This window comes from Saccopteryx bilineata, chromosome 4 (assembly GCF_036850765.1).
Source record: "Saccopteryx bilineata isolate mSacBil1 chromosome 4, mSacBil1_pri_phased_curated, whole genome shotgun sequence".
Classification (NCBI taxonomy): Eukaryota; Metazoa; Chordata; class Mammalia; order Chiroptera; family Emballonuridae; genus Saccopteryx; species Saccopteryx bilineata.
This window is the reverse complement of record NC_089493.1, coordinates 285,554,486-285,575,999: the sequence shown is the minus strand read 5'-3', so window position 1 is coordinate 285,575,999 and position 21,514 is coordinate 285,554,486. Positions and strand designations below refer to the sequence as shown.

Below are 21,514 nucleotides of genomic sequence, written 5' to 3'. Positions count from 1 at the left end.
CTATCCCTCTCTCTGACTCACTCTCTGTCTGTGTAAAATAAATAAATAAATAAATAAATAAATAAAAAGAAAATGATGGTGTGAGGCCAGCTGATGGCAGACTCTAGAACCCAGATTGGATGGCATATCTGTCCTGTAGCTGAGAAGGCAGCTGCAGAGCCATGTGCTACTCCAGCTGGTATGGGGCCTCAGCATGTGGGCAAGTGTCCTATATGGTTATGCAGATGGCAGGCTTGGGGGAACAAAGATGGCAGGTTGGAGACACACTGGCTCGCCCATGGTGACCTTAGAAGCAGAGACTTTGGATGTCTGTGTCTCCCCCTTTTAGGAGGAAGAACTCGAGAGAGTTTGGGGCCACCAAATAGCGATAATAAAGGATCATCACAATGTGCTGGACAGGGCAGTGGAAAAGATTCACGTTCGCCTGGATGACTTAAAGGTTTGGGGGTACGGGCGGTCCAAGGATGGGCAGCTGAGGGGACGGATTCTCATCGTTTATTCAGACCCTCTCCAAGATTTCACAGATGCACCAAAAGCACGGGAACCAGTGAACATTTAATGGACATTTTCCAGTGTATACATGACACTTCAGCCTGAGCTAGATAGCTCAGTTGGTTAGAGCATCATCCCAAAGTTCAGAGGTGGCCTGTTCAATTTGGGTCAGAGCACACACAGGAACAGATGTTCCTGTCTCTCTCCTACTCTCTCCCTTCTTCTCTTTAAAATCAATAACATAGCCTGACCAGTCGGTGGTGCAGTGGATAGAGCTTCGGACTGGGATACGGAAGACCCAGATTCGAGACCCGGAGGTCGCCAGCTTGAACGCGGGCTCATCTGGTTTGAGCAAAGCTCACCAGCTTGGACCCAAGGTCGCTGGCTCGAGCAAGGGGTCACTTGGTCTGCTGAAGGCCCGCGGTCAAGGCACATATGAGAAAGCAATCAATGAACAACTAAGGTGTCGCAACGAAAAACTGATGATTGATGCTTCTCATCTCTCTCTGTTCCTGCCTGTCTGTCCCTCTCTATCCCTCTCTCTGACTCTCTCTCTGTCTCTGTAAAAAAAAAAAAAAATAATAATAATAATAAAATCAATAACAAACATTTTTAAAAAATTACTTCAGTTAGAAAGAAACCCTGCCCCCCAGCACACACACATGCACACATAAACAGGGGGGCCTAGATGGTGTCCATCTTGATCACTGGGCCACCCACCCCTAGAAGGGTGCCCGGCACAGAGTGAAGGCTCAGAATATGCTGAAAGAGTCAAATGAATCAGAGGATTTCTTTTTTCTTTTTTTTTTTTTTTACCAAATGAGCCCACACTAAAGCTGGTGACCTCGGGGTCTTGAACCTGGGTCCTCCACATCCCAGTCCAATGCTCTATCCATTGCGCCACCGCCTGGTCAGGCCAAATCAGAGGATTTCTTACACCAACTGTTACATTCACAACTTTTCCCCTACACCACCTCGTTTCTGAGCAATCGGTGCCGAAGGGCCTCTCTGGAACAGCAGAGTTGTTTACGTGGGAAGTGTGGAGAGGGACACAGAACACCTACCAGGGGCGCACTCTACCAGACACCTCCTCCGTGAGCCTGAGGGGTTCTCACTTTCTGAGCTGGACCCCAGAACCATACAGTCTGTGCTGTGTCCCCTTTGGAGAGGGATCAAGGTCATTTGCAGTAGGAGATGACCTTCCCCCAGAATAAAAAGATAAGAAATCCAGACAGAACCAGCTGAGATGGCTTTCATGGGGGCTTCTGATTCCCAGTCAGAGGGCTATTGATGGCATGCATTAAGATGTGGGGGGGGGGGGTCAAAAAGGGAAGGACCCACACAGGGCAACTCAGAAAAAGTCGTACACAGAGAACCAGTTCCCAGCCTAGGGTTATAGGATCAGACCTTTGTGAGTACCAACATCAGGAACAATGTCATCTCCTTGCAACTTTGGGCTCTCTTTTCTTTTCTTTTTCTTTTTGTATTTTTCTGAAGCTAGAAACAGGAAGGCAGTCAGACAGACTCCCGCATGCGCCCGACCGGGATCCACTCGGCATGCCCACCAGGGGGCGATGCTCTGCTGCATCTGGGACGTTGCTCTGCTGCAACCAGAGCTATTCTAGGGTCTGAGGCAGAGGCCATAGAGCCATCCTCAGTGCCCGGGCCAACTTTGGTCCAATGGAGCCTTGGCTGCAGGAGGGGAAGAGAGAGACAGAGAGGAAGGAGAGGAGGAGGGGTGAAGAAGCAGATGGGCGCTTCTCCTGTGTGCCCTGGCCGGGATTCGAACCCGGGACTTCCGCACGCCAGGCCGACGCTCTACCACTGAGCCAACCGGCCAGGGCCTTGGGCCCTCTTTTCATCAGTGCTTCAAAGAGGCCAGGTTGCTATGTCCTAGGAATACATTGGTGTCCTTACTCAATGGAGATGAACCAGTTCATTCAACATGTCCGATGTGTGCCCAGCGCTATGCCCACCCTGCACGGGGGCAGGAAGGGTCACAGTATCTGTCTATAGGTAGTCATCACTGATTGAGAGAAACTCAAGGGCACGAGGCCCAACCGAACAGTGCCAAATGGAGCAAGGCAGCCTTTGTCTTGACTTCCTTCCTATCCTTTGTGCCAACAAGAAAGAATTAATAGCATAGACAAGTTAACCCTGGAAGGACCTGGAAGAACAGGGCTTTGTATACAATACGTTTCATTAAATATGTTCTTAAAGGAACATGTGTGAGAGATCAGCAGCCCCAGTCGAGCCGTTCCAGGAGAGCAGTGAGGGCATGCAGACACATCTGGAGTAGGTGTGACTGCTTTACCTGGATGCCTGGGAGAAGATATTATGACCATAGCAGGATGCAAAGACTCTTCTTATTCACTCATTGAGTCATTCGGCCAATGCTACTGAGCCTTCACTGCACCAGGCACCCTTCCAGGGCCTGGTGGCGATGCAGCGGCCAAGGCAGACACTGTCCAGGCTCTCCTGTATTTGAGAGCAAGCAGTGGTATTTGTGTTTTGTTTTCTTTTATTTTTTAATATTTATTTATTTATTTTTTCTTACAGGGACAGAGAGTCAGAGAGAGGGATAGATAGGGACAGACAAATAGGAATGGAGAAAGATGAGAAGCATCAATTGTCAGTTTTTCGTTGCGACACCTTAGTTGTTCATTGATTGCTTTCTCATATGTGCCTTGACAGCGGGCCTTTAGCAGACCAAGTAACCCCTTGCTCCAGCCAGCGACCTTGGGTCCAAGCTGGTCAGCTTTTTTCTCAAGCCAGATGAGCCCGCGCTCAAGCTGGCGACCTCAGGGTCTCAAACCTGGGTCTTCCACATCCCAGTCCGATGCTCTATCCACTGTGCCACTGCCTGGTCAGGCTGTGTTTTGTTTTCATTTTTAATTTTTTCATTAATTTTTTTTGGGGGGAGATAAAGGGAGATACATCAACTCATTGTTTTACTTAGTTGTTGCATTTAGCTGTGTACTCATTGATAGCTTCCCAGATGTGCCCTGGCTGAGGGTCAAAACTGTGACCTCTGGTGCTCTGGGATGATGCTTTATCCACTGAGCACCCAGCCAGGGACAGTGGTATTTGTGTTTTTAATCAAAGTATAATTTGTGCACAGTAAGATGCCCAGGTGTTTTTTTTTTTTTTTTGTTATTGTTGTTTTTGTGACAGAGACAGACACAGAAAGAGGGACAAATAGAGACAGACAGGAAGGGGAAGAAATGAGAAGTATCAATTCTTTGTTGTGTCACCTTAGTTGTTCATTGATTGTTTTCTCATATGTGCCTTGACCGGGCTCTACAGCAGACCGAGTGACCCCTTGCTCAAGCCAGCAACCTTGGGCTCAAGCCAGCGACCTCGGGGTTTGAAACCTGGGTCCTCTGCATCTCAGTCCGAAGCTCTATCCACTGTGCCACTGCCTGGTCAGGCAGATGCTCAAGTTTTTAAAAATACTTTTTATTACATTTTTAGAAAGAGAGAGAAAGGGAGAGAGAGGGAGAGAGAGAGAGAGAAACATTGGTTTATTGTTCCACTTATTCATGCATCCATTGGTTTATTCTTGTATGGGCCCTGACTGGGGATCAAAGCTGCAATATTGGTGTATCTGGATGATGCTCTAACCAACTGAGCTACTGGGCCATGGCCTAAAATGCCTACGTTTAAAGTATATATAAGAGATAGATTAATTTTTGCCTATTTATACATCCATGTCACCACCACCCAATCAAGATGGAAACACATGCATCATCTTAGAGTTCATTTCTCAGAGTGTTTCCCACTGAGAACACAGCAGGAAAGTAAGTGAGGACAGAACTCGTTCTTTTTGACTCTATGGAAAACATTACTTTCCCTTTCCAACTGGATGTGATGGAGCTTTACATTAATTAAAATTAGGTTTAGGCCCTGGCTGGTTTGCTCAGCAGTAGAGCGTCAGCCTGGCGTGCGGGGGACCCGGGTTCGATTCCCGGCCAGGGCACACAGGAGAAGCGCCCATTTGCTTCTTTACCCCCCCTCCTTCCTCTCTGTCTCTCTCTTCTCCTCCCGCAGCAAGGCTCCATTGGAGCAAAGATGGCCCGGGCGCTGGGGATGGCTCCTTGGCCTCTGCCCCAGGCGCTAGAGTGGCTCTGGTCTCGGCAGAGCGACGCCCCGGAGGGGCAGAGCATCTCCCCCTGGTGGGCGTGCCGGGTGGATCCCGGTCGGGCGCATGCGGGAGTCTGTCTGACTGTCTCTCCCCGTTTCCAGCTTCAGAAAAATACAAAAAAAAAAAAAAAATTAGGTTTAACTTCAAATTACATAAACTCCCAAATAACTGACTGAAACAGGGTAACTCAGAAAAACAGGAAAGTCAGAGATGATTAGACTAGAGCTGGTCTAGAATACCATGGAGTGTGACTTCCATTCACAAGGTCACCTTAAGCTGCAGGGTGGCTGCTAGTACTCTAGACCAGTGGTCCCCAGCCCCCGGGCCGCGGACCAGTACCGGTCTGTGGGCCATTTGGTACCGGTCCGCAGAGAAAGAATAAATAACATGAAATGTTGAAAAAATAACAAATTTAAATACAGCCTGAATAATGAGGACATGCTCATTCCTCCTTTAACTTAGCCCAATAAATATCATAAGTTCGACAATTATATTTAAAAATACCAGTTTTTACGCTGGTCGCATAATTTTATTTTGTGCATTTATCTGTCCCACCCTAAAGGCCGGTCCGTGAAAATATTTTCTGACATTAAACCGGTCCGTGGCCCAAAAAAAGTTGGGGACCACTGCTCTAGACATGAACTCTGCATTCAAGCCAGCAGTGGTCACATCAGGCTATAGGGAGGCTGTGAAAGGTAGGCATGATGGGAGGTCAGATGCCGGCCGAAAGTTGGAGCTTCTGTTGCTAAGGGTGAGAGGAAGACCAGATATGAAAGGAGAAGTAGAAGCCTCTTTTCCACTGTGAGAAAGTGACCTCACGCTCTAGGGACATGGCCCAGTGGGGGTGGGGCTCTTTCTAACCAGGTTAGCTGCTGCTGCTGCTATCATAGGGGGGGTCCAATAAGTGGGCACGGGGCAGAATTAATGGAGGGAGTTGGTTCTTTGTGGAGTCATGGGGATGGGACATAAGGGTTTCCCTTGACAATGGGGCAGAGAGTATGTGACATGTAAGTGCTTGGCTGAGGAACAGACTGTAGTTCTTACTGGGACCTTGTTATAGATCTGAAGAAATGAACTTGCCTTCAACATGTATGGAACAAAAGCATTGGTCTATACTATCCTTCCTCGGGTCTGCCTCCCTGTGCAGCAAAGTGGCCACGTCTACCTCCAAGAAGACAGCTTTTCCCGACTCCCACGTTTCTTCCCTTCTAACCTGGGCACCAGGACCCAGGAGTCCGAGCCTTCCCCTGTGCCCACCTACCTGCTGCCCCCTGGGCCTCACTGTCCCTGCCTTGCATACAGCAAGGGTGGGGTGAAAGGTGGATGTTACCCTCGGGGCTTCCAAGGATGGATAACATGCCCTTTGCTTCTGTTCTTAGATTCTCCAAGCTCAAATAAAAAGCCTAGAAATGCACAAGGCAGACAAATGTGTGATGGAGCAGGAGCTGAAAGAGGTGAGTGAGCCGATTCCTCTGCTTGTCCTGCTCGGCCACCCCGCACCTGACTCGCCCGCCCAGCAAGGTGGGGTCATCCAGCCAAGACAAAACCTGGCAGAGAGACTGCCGTCTCCCTACCGCTATTCTTATGGAAAGACCGGGGAAGCTTCTCAAAAGGTGTCCCATCAACTCCCACTTTCAGTGACTCAGGGTTAGTGACAATTTGTTATGTGAACTTAAAAACCATGCACTAACTTGTCCGTCATAGGAAAACCTGGGCTTAGATCTGATGGTTGTCTTTGAGCCAACATAGACCCCAGGATTGGATTTAAGCCAAGGCTAGATGTCCAGGGTCCCAAACTTGAAAAATGGACTAAAGGCCCTGGCCGGTTGGCTCAGCGGTAGAGCGTCGGCCTGGCGTGTGGGGGACCCGGGTTCGATTCCCAGCCAGGGCACATAGGAGAAGCGCCCATTTGCTTCTCCACCCCTCCCCCTTCCTCTCTGTCTCTCTCTTCCCCTCCTGCAGCCAAGGCTCCATTGGAGCAAAGATGGCCCCGGGCGCTGGGGATGGCTCCTTGGCCTCTGCCCCAGGCGCTAGAGTGGCTCTGGTCACAGCAGAGTGACACCCCGGAGGGGCAGAGCATCTCCCCCTGGTGGGCAGAGCGTTGCCCCTAGTGGGCGTGCCGGGTGGATCCCGGTCGGGCGCATGCGGGAGTCTGTCTGACTGTCTCTCCCCGTTTCCAGCTTCAGAAAAATACAACAACAACAACAAAAATGGACTAAAGTGGTCTGATCTGCCCCAGCTCCCCCCTGCCCCCACTCCTGCAGCTCTGCCTCTCTGAGTCCCTTCTCTCTCTAGAAAGCGGACAGGAGCACCCTGGCGAGCAAGGCAAGCCGGGTTGACCTGGAGACGGTGACGGTGGAGCTGAACGAGATGATTCAGGGCATGCTGCTCAGGGTCATGTCCCATGAGGGTGACTGGAAGGCGGCCATGGAGCGGCTCCGCAAGGACTTGGGCACCAAGGTGAGTTTTCCTGTATTAGTTATCTCTCACTGTGTAACAATTTATGCTGGAATCTAGCAGCTGAAACCAACAAATGTTTAGTGCTGAAGGTCAAGAATTTAAGAACAGCTTGGCTGGATGGCTCAGGGTCGCCCATGAGGTTGCAATCTGGGGCTGCAATCATCAGAAGGTTTGACTGGAGCTGGAGGAGCCACTTCCAAGATGGCACCCGCACATGGCCGTGGGTAAGACTCCTCACTTCCTCATCACATGAACTCCTTCTTAGGGTTACTCCAGTGGCCCAAAGACATTGCTGCTGACTTCCCCCAGAACAGTGACACACAAGAGCAAGACAGATATCGTTTCTATATTTATCAGCTAGAAATCTGTGAAGAGTTCTGCCTTTGTCAACTTGAGCTAATTACTCTGAAATATAGTTCTCCCAGGAAAGACAGAAACAATGATGAATTATTTCTTTTAATGACCAATTTTTAGGGGAAGATATTGATGGAAATAGCCACATCCAAAGCATGGTGGCAAATGAAGGTTTCTATTTTTATTTCTTTTTTCTGTCACCATGAATCATGGATTTTTATATATTCAAATTATTCAATCAATTTACTATTTATTTTGTAACTCACACGATCTCATCTTTGGCCTTGGAGTTAGCTCGCTTATGAGCCCTTTGACTAGACCAGGGGTTCCCAAACTATGGCCCGCGGGCCACATGCAGCCCCCTGAGGCCATTTATCTGGCCCCCACCGCACTTCTGGAAGGGGCACCTCTTTCATTGGTGGTCAGTGAGATGAGCATAGTTCCCATTGAAATACTGGTCAGTTTGTTGATTTAAATTTACTTGTTCTTTATTTTAAATATTGTATTTATTCCTGTTTTGTTTTTTTACTTTAAAATAAGATATGTGTAGTGTGCATAGGGATTTGTTCATAGTTTTTTTTATAGTCCAGCTCTCCAACAGTCTGAGGGACAGTGAACTGGGCTCCTGTGTAAAAAGTTTGGGGACCCCTGGACTAGACCCTCTGTCATCAGATAACTGGCCTGTTTTCCTAAATGCCAAATGTTTCAGGCTTTTGTCAACATTTTCTTCCTCTGACCTGAATCAGCTATATCTCCATGGAGTCCTGGTTCCTTTTATTGAGGAATGGCATTTAGAGACCAAAATCTGGGCCCTGGAAGAGCACTTTTTTTCCTGCAAGTAAAGGAAGGATTTATTGGCCGTGCAGGAAGGAAGTTAGAGGAAAGGGGATCTTGGAGACAGGTTCAACGGGTTAGTTTGGGACAAGCTGCTGCTGCCCACTGCTCCCCTGATTGCAAGTCTCGTGGGGTCCCTTAGAGCTTAGGAGAAAGGGAGGGACAAGGAAAACATGCCTGGGGGAAGAAGAGGAGAAGAAATGAGAGAAAGGGAAAGGCGTGGCCATACTCCCAAAGGGAGAGCACCTCTGGAAGGAACACTTTAAAAATTCAGAAGTCCTGGTCCTGGCTGGTGGCTCAGTGGATAGAGTGTCAGCCCAGCATATGGACATACTGGGTTCAATTCCTGGTCATAGGAGAAGCTACCGTCTGTTTCTCTGCCCCTTCCTCTCCCCCTTCTCTCCCTCTTCCCTTCTCACAGTGAAAGCTTGATTGGTTCGAGTGTGGCCCTGGGCGCCAAGAATAGGTTGGTTGGAACATATCAGCCTCATGTGCTGAAAGTGGCTTAGTACTCGAGCATCTGCCCTAGATGGGGTTGCTGGGTGGATTCTGGTCAGGGCACATGTGGGAGTCTGCCTCATTATCTCTCTTCCTCTCGCCTGAAAAAAACCCCAGAAGTCCAACTATGGAAAACAGTCTGGCAGTTTTTCCAAAAAGTTAGACATAGAATTACCATACCATTCAGCATTTCCACTCCTTGGTATATACCCAAGAGAAATGAAAACTTACGTCTCTGTGAAAACTTGTACAAGAATTTTCATAACAGCTAAAAAGTGGAAACAACCCAAATGTCTACCAATAGATGAATGGATAACAAAATGTAGTCTAGCCATAACATCTAATATTATTCAGCCATAAAAAGAAATGAAGTGCCTGACCTGTGGTGGCGCAGTGGATAAAGTGTCGACCTGGAAATGCTGAGGTTGCTGGTTCGAAACCCTGGGCTTGCCTGGACAAGACACATATGGGAGTTGATGCTTTCAGCTCCTCCCTCCCTTCTCTCTCTCTGTCTCATCTCTCCTCTCTCTATCTCTCTCTCTCTGTCTCTCCCTCTCTAAAATGAATAAATAAAAAATTTAAAAAAATTATATAAAAAAAATGAAGTACTAATATATGCCACACCCTGGATAAATCATGAAAACATTACGGTCAGTGGTAGAAGCCAGACACAAAAGGTCACAGATTGTGTTATTCCATTTATGTGAAATGTTCAGAATAGGGAAATCTATAGAGGCAGAAAGTATTATAGATTAATGGTTGCTACCCCTGGGGGTCTGGGTGGGAAGGGGGGTGACTGCTAATGGTATGACCTTTTTTGGGGGGTGATGAAAATGTTCTAAATTGATTGTGGTGATGGTTATACAAGTCTGTGAATGTATTAAAAACATTGACCATATACTTTTATCTCAGTAAATATGTGTTGACTATGTGAATGTCAGTTATCTGAGGACCATTGAGAGAATGTTTCTTGGGCCTGCAGCACTATAGTTGAGCATAGGGTTGGTTTTATCATTTGGAGGCAATAACAGATGGTGTTTGCCTTGGCTGCTGGGAAGCTCACTTCACACGCATTAGGGGTACAAACTTTAACCCAGGCTTCGTCAGTTCTCTTTCCTGAACCACCCGACTTTTTCTGTTTAATCTCCTTGTACTCGAGGTAACTTTGCAGGTTACTGCAAACCCTTTTCTGGAGTGAATTAATTGACTAAACACTCTTTTCTTCCCTTTGGCTGTTCCAGCTGGTCCACAGGGATTTGGATGATCTAAAGAAAGACATAAATGAGGTCTGGCAAGTAGTCAGGAAGCTGATAATCGAAGGCCTCCGATTCGACCCCGACAGCGCTGCTGGCTTTAGGAAGTAAGCTCCTCCTGGGTGGGGGTGGAGCTGGTGGAGACTGGGGCACCCTCTCTCCAGGGAGGAAGTAGAGGCGGTCCCAGAGGATTCTGGGAGCAAGAATTCCAGCTCTGTGGACATGGGGTTGGGACGAGGTTGAGAGGGGCCAGGTCCTCAGAGGTGGGCAGCTCTGGCCTGGCTGGCAGAGGGCTCCAGGGGCATTATCTGCTGCAGAGCCCTTTTGTCACAATGAGGTGGTTCGGGGAGAGAAGGAGCCATGCAAGCAGGAGCCTGGATGGATCTGGAGGCAGAGCCAGGTCTCCTACTCCCACCCAGACACCCTCCCCCAGACAGGGGGATTCGGTGTCCCTGGGGTCTCCTGTCCTCAGGTCGCCCCTCATGCCTCACGTGTTTACTGTAAAAGTTAGCTTTCCCGAAGGTCCTGGTAGGTCCTGGTTTTGAAGACTTCCGTTATGCTTCGGGCAGGGAGATAAACTGCACAGACTTTTATTTGCTGACCTTTGTCCCAGGAGGCCTCAGATGGGAGTCAGCAGGGGCCAGCAAAGCTGAGCTGAGCTGCGCTGCGCCATGCCAGTGGGTTCAGGATGTGGGCAAATCCTGGTCCTCGGGCATAGAGAGGTCTGCAGCTTCCCGCAAGCCCTGCCTGGGGAAGGGGCAGCCTCCAAGGGCCTGGCTGGGGTGCCACAGCTGACGAATGGATGTCTTCCAGGAAACTGTTTGAGCAAGTGAAATGCATTTCCTGTGACCGGCCTGTGGAAATGATGACTGGCCCGTGAGTATCACTGCCAGGGGCCGCCCACACTCACCCCCTCTCTAGCATGCACGCACGCACGCGGGCATGCACACGAGCACACACACATACACGTGAGCCTGTGGGGTTCTAGGAACATCATTTATATGCACATCCGCATACATGTTCAGAGGACGTCATTTCATTTGCTCCCTGTCCCTGGGCTGGCCACCATCATCCCTTCCTTCCGTCATCAGACCTGTCTGGTGCCCACTGTTGCAGGGAGGGGGCCAACTCCAAAAGAAAAATGACGGAAGGAAACTGTAGGGGAAAGCAAAACTTTGTAGGACTTTCTTGCATGTATTTTTATTTATTTATTTTTCTGAAGTTGGAAATGGGGAGGCAGTCAGACAGACTCCCGCATGCACCCGACTGGGATCCACCCGGCATGCCCACCAGGGGGCGATACTCTGCCCATCTGGGGCATTGCTCTGTTGCAACCAGAGCCATTCTAGCGCCTGAGGCAGAAGCCATGGAGTCATCCTCAGCACCCGGGCCACTTTGGTCCAATGGAGCCTTGGCTGTAGGAGGGGAAGAGAGATACAGAGAGGAAGGAGAGGAGGAGGGGTGGAGAAGCAGATGGGCGCTTCTCCTGTGTGCCCTGGCCGGAAATCGAACCCGGGATTCCTGCACGCCAGGCCGACACTCTACCACTGAGCCAACCAGCCAGGGCTCTTGCATGTATTTTTATGGTCTAATGCTTTATTTATTGAGGCGAAAATCATATAGCCTAGGATTAACCATTTTAGAATGAATGATTGAGCCCTGCCGAGGTAGCTCAGTTGGTAGGAGCGTCGCCCCAATACACCAAGGCTGAGGGTTCCATCCCCGGTCAGGGCACATACAGGAAGCAACCAATGAATGCACAACTAAGCAAAACAAAAAAACCCACAAATCGATGCTTCTCTCTCCCCACTTTCTCTCTCTCTCAAATCAAAAACATAAATAATTCAGTGGCATTTAGTTCATTTATCATAATATGCAACCACCACCTTTAATTCCAAAACATTTTTATTGTTCCAAAAGGAAACCCCGGACCTGTTATGCAGTCACTCCTATTGCCCCCTCCCCTCAACCCCTGACAAACTCGAATCTACTTCTGTGTATAGATTTGCCTGTTCTGGACATGTCATAGAAATGGAGTCATACAATATGTTGTCTCTTCTGTTTGGCTTCTTCCACTAGACATAATGTTCTCAAGGTTCATCCATGTTGAAGCATGTATCAGTACTTCATAACATACCCCATTGTATGGAGAGATCACATATTGTTGATCCCTTTATACACTGAGGCACATTTGAGTTTCCACCTTTTAGTCTTTATGAATAGTGCTGTTGTGAGCATATGTGTACATATATTTGTTTGATCACCTGTTTCTAAATTCTTTTGACTGTAAACCTGGGAGTGGAAGTGCTGGTTCATATAGTCACTCTATGGTTAATTTTGGAGGCGCTGCCAAACAATATTGTAATAGGGTTTGAAAGCCAGGATCTGCCTGACCAGGCGGTGGCACAGTGGATAGAGCGTAGGACTGGGATGTGGAGGACCCAGGTTCGAGATCCTGAGGTCGCCAGCTTGAGCACAGGCTCATCTGGTTTAAGCAAAGCTCACCAGCTTGGACCCAAGGTTGCTGGCTCGAGCAAGGGGTTACTCGGTCTGCTGTAGCCCCATGGTCAAGGCACATATGAGAAAGCAATCAATGAACAACTAAGGTGTCACAATGAAAAACTAATGATTGATGCTTCTCATCTCTCTCCGTTCCTGTCTGTCCCTATTTATCCCTCTCTCTGACTCTCTTTCCGTCTCTGTAAAAAAAGAAAAAAGAAAGAAAGAAAGCCAGGATCGCCTGACCAGGCGGTGGCGCAGTGGGTAAAGCGTCAGACTGGGATGTGGAGGACCCAGGTTCGAGACCCCAAGGTCGCCAGCTTGAGCGTGGGCTCATCTGGTTTGAGGGGGAAAAAAAGCTCACCACCTTGAGCCCAAGGTCGCTGGCTCAAGCAAGGGGTTACTCGGTCTGCTGAAGGCCTGCGGTCAAGGCACATATGAGAAAGCAATCAATGAACAACTAAGGTGTTGCAACACGCAACAAAAAACTAATGATTGATGCTTCTCATCTCTCCATTCCTTTCTGTCTGTCCCTGTCTATCTCTCTCTCTCGGTAAAAGAAAAAAAGAAAAAGAAAGCCAGGATCTTGCAGTGCTCGTGGCCTCTGCTAAGCTAGTCTGGCCCTTGGTGGCTTGTGAAACTCATCAGTATTCCCATGACAGTCCTTGTTCATGGAAGGGCTTTGGAACTATATCCAGAATTCTTTCTTCAAACAGCAGATATCTAGTTATAGAATTATTTTATTTTATTTTATTTTTTAAGTGAGAGGAGGAGAAATAATGAGACAGACTTCCCGCATGTGCCCCAACCGGAATCTACCCAACCATCCCCATCTGGGGCTTATACTCGAATCAACCTTAAATACATAACAGCTATCCTCAGTGCCTGGAGCCTGCACTCAAACCAATCAAGCCACCGGCTGTGGGAGAGAAAGAGGGAGAGAAGGGGGGGAGGGAACGGGGAAAAGCAGATGGTTGCTTCTTATGTGGGCCCTGACCGGGAATCAAACCTGGAACATCCATATGCTGGGTCTATGCTCTATCCACTGAGGCAACTGGCCTGGGCCACAGTATTACTTATAATAGTAAACAAATAAAGAAAAAAGTGGCCCTCGCCAGGTAGTTCAGTTGGTCATAGTGTCATCCCTACCCGCCAAAGTTGCAGGTTCAATCCCCAGTGAGGGCACAAGAAGCAACCAATGAATTCATAAATAAGCAAAACAACAAATTGATGTTTTTCTCCCTCCCTCCCTTCCTTTCTCTCTAAAATCAATAAATACTTTTTTTAAAAAAGGAAACAACCCAAAGTGCTAAATGAGTTATAGTACTTTCACATCAGCCAATACCGATCAGATTGTAGAAGAAACCATACACAGAACCTTGTGAGATGCGGAAATTATCTATAGCCGTGATGTCCAGTACAGTAGCCACTGACCACATGTGGCTGTTGAGCATTTGCAATATGGCTAAGATGACTGAGAAACTGAATTTGAAGTTTGAAATTTAGTTAATTTAAATATACATTTAAATAGCCACGCAGCCAGTGGCTGCTGTATTGGATGCACAGTCATGGAAGAACATTAGCGACCCTGAAAAATGTTTGCGATCACTGAAATGAGAAAATCAAGTAGTACATGTGTTATCCTGTTTTGGTTTAAAAATATATATATATAAACAAGGAAAAATACTGGAAGGACACATAACAAAATATTTGTCACAAGGTTACAGTGCTTTTTCGTTTACTTGTGCTCTTCTATGCTTTCTAAAATGCCGGCAATTAATCTGCACTACTTTAAAATTTTCTTGTGGTTTAAATACATACAACAAAGTATGTAAATGTTTACTGTATAGCCTGGTGAGTTTTTACTTGTGTGTAGACACCTTCATAACCTCTGCTCCAGCTCCTTAGAGGTTGCTGTTGTACTTTACTTTTATTTTTATTGATGTAAAATACACAGAACACAAATGAGCCATTTTAAAGCGAACAGTTCAGTGGCGTTTTGTACCTTGACAACGTTGTGCAGTCACTACCTCTAGTTCCAGACCGTTTCCGTCCACCAGGAAGGAAAGCCCTTACCCGTTAGCTGTCACTACTGTTCCCCTGCCCCCTACGCTCTGTGTCTGGTTTTTACTTTTCTAATTGGAACTTTTTTTATGACTTACAAGGATTATTGAGGTTCCCCAGAGCCCTTGTAGGGTGGCCCGTTTTCAGACCAGGTTTGAGGTCGGCTTCCTGGAGGCGGTGGGAGATGAGCGCCCTCTGCTGGCCACATGTGCCTCCCGCCGAGCTCTTGTCCTCCAACAGACATCTCATCACCATCCGCAAAGCCCACTTGCTGTCGCGTCTCCGGCCAGCTAGTGCCAACAGCTATGAGTACCTGCAGCGCCAACAGATGAGGTGAGCAGACGGGGGTGTGCCTTGTGGGGGTCTCTCAGGGCCCACGGGCCCTGCAGAGACCCAGACTCCAGTCCCAGGATCCAAAGGCTATCCCAGGGCATTGCCAGCTCTCTGCAAGGAACACGCTCATGGAGGTGGCTAGGGCAGCAGACAGGAGAGAGAAATGATCACAGAGGAAAGGAATGGACATATTTATTGGGCATCTGTTATGAGCCAAGAATCGTTAGGGAAGGGTTTCTGATTAAATCTCACACCCCCTATGAGCTAGGATTAGTATGGCTGCTTCCCACCGGAGAATGTAAGTAATGACTGTAAGGTTTGCAGACACTGTGCCTAAGCACTTTGCTATACCTGACCTCACTAAATCCCTACACCTGGCCTTTGAGGTATACGCGATTATCATCCCATTTCACAGTTGAAGAAATTAAGTTGCTGAGGAGGTCATAGATCGTGGTTGGCAGAGCTGGCACTCAAACCTGAGGGTTTCCACCAGACCCAGCTGGCTCCCTGGGGCCCAGCTCTGTCCCTCGCCTCCAGGCATCCCGCAGCTTCAGATGCTGCCTGCCCCCAGGTGGGGGAATAACAGCTAATAGTACCCACCCCTACAGGAAGGGAAGGCACACAGCGACCTATGCCCCATGCTCTCACTTCTCGTGCCTGATTTCTTCTGGAGATCCAGAGGCTAAGAGCATGCACTTGGCAGGCCAGATCAGGCCGCCAGGGATGCCTGGGGTCTGAGGGAATGTAGGCCTGGATTTATTCTCTGTTCCCACTGTGCCTGCCTGTATCCGCCCACTAGGCCCCAGGCCTGCTGGGCTGCACCACCCACAATCAGCTGGAACGAATTCCCCAGGCACTCAGGGCCTATCCTGAGACTCCTTGGGGGGTAGGGATGTCTCCAGGTGGCTGCTGACCCTCCTGCCTTACCCCAGGGAAGAACAGCGGCTGCAGCAGCTCCAGGACCGTGAACATGGGAAGGACTGGAGTGACAGCCCTGGGAATGCCTCCAACCTCAAGCTCAAGTCAGAGAACTTGTCAACACTCTACCCCTATGGGGACCCCGAGCTGTTGGATTATGACACTGTGAGTCATGCACAGCCCCTGCGGTGGGTGACCCCAGGGGAACTGTGCTCTGTCTGTAGGGCCTCTGTGTATACTAGAGAGGCTCAAGGACACTCGCTCACCTGGGGCCTGGGCTGTCCAACAGGCCGAGGTGGATATCCTGGGAGTGGACGGGATCCTGTACAAAGGCCGAATGAACAGCCAGGACGGGGCACGGCCGCTGACCAGCACGGAGAAGGAGCTGGCTGGTGAGGGGATAGCAGGCCTTCCTAGGCAGCTCTGCCTAGTGTCCTGGCTTTGCTGGCAGCATGGGCAGATGCAAGCAGGGCCCAGAGCCAGCACCATCCCTGACTGGGGCGGGGTGGGGGGTCCTCACATAGCCACTTGCAAAAGTGGGGTCCTACTGTAATGAAAGCACTGCCCCAGGTGCTTGGGAGACACAGGGGAGCGAAAAAGATGGTTGTACCCTAGAGTCTCCACATGAGTAGGAGGTAACTGAAGGTGAGGATGAATAGCTGACCTGAAGGGAGGGCCCTGGTGCTAGGGGCAGTTTGTGAAAAAGTATGCAGGCCTAGGGAGAGGTGCTAGTGGACCCCCCCCCCAAAGATGGGATGCTGGGCTGGTGATGGGAGAGTTGTGACAAGGGATGCCGGTCCAAGGAGGGAGTAGATGCTGCTCTGAGGCCTCTGAAGAGGGACTAGGGTTTCACTGGATGAAGGAGTCAGGTGGGAGAACAGTTCAAGTGGCAGGAATAGCAGGTGCAAAGGTCCTGGGGTAGGTGGAAGCCAGGCACTCAAAAAGGTAAGTCTACCTGAGGTATACAGTGTTGGGGTGGGGTGGGCATGCTGAAGACGACATATAGGCATACGCTGGAGACCTGTGTTCTAATGTCAAGAGTAGGCTAGGATTGGGTTGCAGAGAGTCTGTCACACATGTGGAATCACTCCTCTGGTTGCTATAGTATCAAGACCCTGGCTCCAGCTGGCTCCTGCATGGGACCCCATCACTTGGCTCCAGCACTGGACCAGCAAGACCAAAAGGGGTACCTTCTCTTACTGGGCTTGTGACTGCATCACTTCAATCTCTGTCTCCATCTTTTCCCTGTGTATTCTCCTCCTCTGCCTTTTTTTAAAAATTTTTATTTATTTATATTTTACAGGAACAGAGAGAGAGTCAGAGAGAGGGATAGATAGGGACAGACAGGAACGGAGAGAGATGAGAAGCATCAATCATCAGTTTTTCATTGTGACACCTTAGTTGTTCATTGATTGCTTTCTCATATGTGCCTTGACCGTGGGCCTTCAGCAGACTGAGTAACCCCTTGCTCGAGACAGCGACCTTGGGTCCAAGCTGGTGAGCCCTGCTCAAACCAGATGAGCCCGCGCTCAAGCTGGTGACCTTGGGGTCTTGAACCTGGGTCCTCCGCATCCCAGTCCGACGTTCCATCCACTGTGCCACCACCTGGCCAGGCTCTTCTGCCTCATTTAAGGACACACGTCATTGAATTTAAAGCCCAACTTAACACAGGACACTCTCATCTCAAGATCCTTCACTTACCATAATTATATCTGCAAAGACCTTTCCTCCAAATAAGGTTACATTCACTGATTCCAGGGGACGTCTTTTGGGGGGACCACCATTCAACCCATTCCAGGCCCTCCCCCTGGTCCAGAAGGGCAGGACACCTTCTTAAACCTTACATTCCTCTGGGAGCAAGGATGTGGCCTGCAGCGTTCATGGTTTCTCTCCAGGTGCCTGGCAGTGGATGCGGCTGGGAGGGGACTCAGGCTGGGCTTCAGGGATCACCAGGCAGGAGGACGACAGTGGCTAATGTTTAATGAGTCTGACTTCTTGCCAGGCCCTGCAGCACCCGGGGGGGGGGGGGCATTGCACAAATGAGCAGAGGGGCCAGGACGGCTTACACACCTGGCCCTCGTTTCCACTCATTCCCCAGACAGCACCTCTCTTCCTCCAGAAGCAAGGGCATTTCTCCCCATGGCTCATCCATTCTCAGGAGCTTTAGCAGCAAAGCAGAACTGAATCAGAACACCTCCACTGCTCCATCTTGCTTGAGGGCAACAAAGTCTAGTCAGCATTGCAAATCAATTAGGAGCTTTCCTATGGCCAGATCATTTGACAGTATGCTCTTAGCTCTCATTTATTTATTCATGGGAACATTCTGATAGAAAACAATCATTATCTAAACCTAAACCAGCTGCTGTGAGCCCCGCCCAGGTCCGGCCTGGCCCCAGCTGTATTCATCTGTTCGTCCTACCGTGTCCACTGTATCCTGCTGTGCGTTCAGCTCTTTTCCAGCCCCACGGGGGTCACCGAGGGGTGTCCATCCAGCCTGTGGTCTCCAGATGCCTGCACTGGGATCAGGCTCTCAGAGCAGAGGAACCTGGTCCGCAGCGAGCGACGGCCCCAGTCAGAGGGTGGGAGGGCATGCCAACGCTGGTAGTCAGCAGGCTGGACTTTCAGAGAATCTTCATGGAAGGCTGAGTGTGTGCAGGACCCACGTAGGGGGTGGTGGCAGGAGCACAGAGGCAGAAGGTAGAACTGAGGGAGTAGGAGCCTTGGCTCCAGCCTCCAGCGTCCCCGCCAGCTCCGGGGGAACTGCCTAAAACAGCCCCGGCCAGGCTTCTCCCGAGTTCCGGAGATGACCACAAACAGATTACCACAAACTGAGTGGCTTAAAACAACCCAGACTTATTTTGTCATAGTTATTGAGGTCAGAGATCTAAAACAAGTATACTGGGCTAAAATAGAGCTGTCAGTAAGGCTAGTTCATTCTGAGGCTCTGGAGGAAAAGACCTGTTTCCTTGCTGGTTCTACCTTCCAGAGGCCTCCGGCATCCTTGGCTTGTGGCCACAGCCTCCACCTTCAAAGGACATCACTCTGACTTCAGCTTCAGTTCTCACCTCCCCTTCTCTCTCACCCTCTAGCCTCCCTCATAAGGACCCTGTGATTACATTGGGCCCACCTGGATAATCCAGGGCCGTTTCCCTGTCTCAAAAGCCCCTAATTGCCTGGCCTGTGGTGGCGCAGTGGATAAAGCGTCGACCTGGAAATACTGAGGTCGCCGGTTCGAAACCCTGGGCTTGCCTGGTCAAGGCACATATGGGAGTTGATGCTTCCTGCTCCTCCCCCCCTTCTCTCTCTCTCTCCTTCTCTCTCTCCTCTCTAAAAATGAATAAATAAATAAATTAATTTTTAAAAAAAGCCCCTAATTGAGCCTGATCAGGTGGTGGTGCAGTGGCTAGAGCATCAACCTGGGACACTGAGGACCCAGGTAGGAAACCCCAAGGTCACCAGCTTGAGCACGGGGTCACCAGCTTGAGTGTAGGATCAGAGACTTGACACCATGGTCGCTAGCTTGAGCCCCAAGGTCGCTGGCTTGAGCAAGGGGTCAGTTGCTCAGCTGGAGCCCCCAGGTCAAGGCACATATGAGAAAGCAATCAATGAGCAACTAATGAGTTGATGCTTCTCATATCTCTCTCTTTCTGTCTCTTTCTCTTAAAAAATAAAGAGTCCTTAATTGAGTCGCATCTGTAGTCCCCTTTGCCATGTACGGTAACGTATTCGCTGGTTCCAGGGATTAGGACATCGACAACTAGGAGGGCATTACCCAGAGTCCAGACTCCTTGGCTGATCTGCAGGGCCCCGTGGCCCTCTGGCCTCGTCTGTCCCCTCCAGCCAACCTCATGGAACTGCTTGCTCGCTTTCCCTCAATGTGTCAAGGTGTTTCTCACCTTTGGGCCTCTGCTCACATTGTGTGCTCAGCCTGGAACCCCTGGAGAAATGTTCCTGTTCGCCAGGACTCAGGTGTTTCCTCCTGTGGGGAGTCTCTTGGGTTACCAGCGGCAGGACAGCTCAGAGAGCCCAGGCGGAGCAGATGTTGGCATCAGGTGGTGAGTTCAGGTTTGAGCATCGAGCCAAGGTGCTGGGGGACATCAAGGAGAGTGCTGGGGCCGCAGCTGGGCTCCCCGGCCTCACTGTGTCTCCATTTTGATCCTGACTCTTGGAGTGATACAGGGGCCAACTGGGCATCAGAGAGGGGGTCAGGGAGCGCCCTCAGCCAGGCATTGGTTCTGTGTAGAACCCATCAAGCACACAGGTGGTGGTTCTTAACTCAGGTCTGAGGGACATGCCCCAAGCTATATGGATCCCAGAGGCTCGTGGGGAATCAAGGTGGTGCCAATGGGTCCTCTAGGTTGTAGACCCTGCCACAGAGTTAGGAATACAAAGGCTGGGAAGGGAAGGGCATTAACAAAGAGGAGGAAGGAAAGGGAGGGAGCAGGAAGAGACCCTCAGACAGTGCACAGACCTGATAAGGTCCAGACTAGCCCAGTGGGGAGCTTCCGAGCAAACACAGCCAGCAGATGGCCAGGCCCTGCGCTCAGTCACTGGGAGTGTTAACCGACCCTGAAGAGCTAACAGACCCCTAAATGCTAACAGACCCTGAGACAGGAACAAGCCCTGAGCTGTTCACAGGCCCTGAGGCGCTAACGGGTGGAGGCCATTTGCCACCTGGGCTTCCTGCAGCGGAACACCAATTCTTTCAGAAAGGGAGAGCCGGGTGGCCCGTTCCCCTGCCGCAGGGCCCTGCTTGTTCCTAAGCCCTCGTCGGGTCAGGTATGCTTTAGAAACCCCTGGAGAAAGAAACTCAGTGCAGTCAAAGTGCCTGCTCCCTCAGAGGTGTTACTCCCCGAGGGGCGGTGAAATGTAAATGAGTAAGTCAGGGAGTGAGTAAGATGAAACATGGAAATAAATGGAGAGGATGACTGAGCGGTCCCTGTTGAGTGGGGCGTCACTCTGTCTCTGAGAAGGGACATCTGAGGCAGGACTTGTCAGGAGACAGCCAGGGAAGGACGCAGCTGTTCAGGCAGAAGAAACAGTTGGTGTCCTACGTAGGAAGGAGCTTGGTACCCCCCCCAACATTTGCTGGTGCCAGGCTTGCCCCCTCCTCCCGACCACTGTGCCCTGCTTGGCTGCCTGTGGGCCCCTCCCCTCTCCTCCTCCCTCCATCTTTGCTCTCATGGCCTCTTTCCCCCGCATGTTCTCACCTTTTCTTTTGCAGTGGTCTTGGTGGTTCTTGGCTGGACAGGGAAAAGGGGACACTTTGGGTTCAGAAGTGGAGGATGGAGCCAAACCCAAAAGACCACATATTGTACGGTCCCCCTTCTCTGAAACTCCCAGCACAGGCAAATCAGATCAACTGAAGGCAGAGGAGCGGCAGCTGTGGGAGGGGACAGAGAACAGGAGTGACTGCCTCACAGGATAAAGAGAATGTTCTGGGACTAGAGAGAGATGATGATGTTGACAACCTCGTGAATGAACTTACTGCCACTGAATTGTTTGCTTTAAATTGTGAATTTTATGTTATGGGAATTTTACTTAAAAGGAAAAAATGCACACAGCCTGACCAGGCAGTGGCACAGTGGATAGAGCATTGGTCTGGGACACAGAGGACCTGCGTTCAAAACTCTGAGGTTGCCTGACCAGGTGGTGGCGCAGTGGA

At 49.9% G+C, this 21,514-nt stretch overlaps 1 protein-coding gene across 1 annotated transcript in view; it reads left to right on the top strand.

The window, feature by feature from the left end:
- Positions 1 to 21,514, top strand: part of C4H16orf96 (chromosome 4 C16orf96 homolog) — a 47,313-nt gene that overhangs the window by 21,935 nt on the left and 3,864 nt on the right. Inside the window, exons 7-15 of the mRNA XM_066275007.1 lie at positions 329 to 439; positions 6,016 to 6,090; positions 6,932 to 7,096; positions 10,024 to 10,142; positions 10,849 to 10,911; positions 14,839 to 14,931; positions 15,864 to 16,014; positions 16,139 to 16,279; positions 16,482 to 16,494. Of these exons, the coding sequence (XP_066131104.1) occupies positions 329 to 439; positions 6,016 to 6,090; positions 6,932 to 7,096; positions 10,024 to 10,142; positions 10,849 to 10,911; positions 14,839 to 14,931; positions 15,864 to 16,014; positions 16,139 to 16,279; positions 16,482 to 16,494 (931 nt within the window). The remainder of the gene's footprint in view (positions 1 to 328; positions 440 to 6,015; positions 6,091 to 6,931; positions 7,097 to 10,023; positions 10,143 to 10,848; positions 10,912 to 14,838; positions 14,932 to 15,863; positions 16,015 to 16,138; positions 16,280 to 16,481; positions 16,495 to 21,514) is intronic.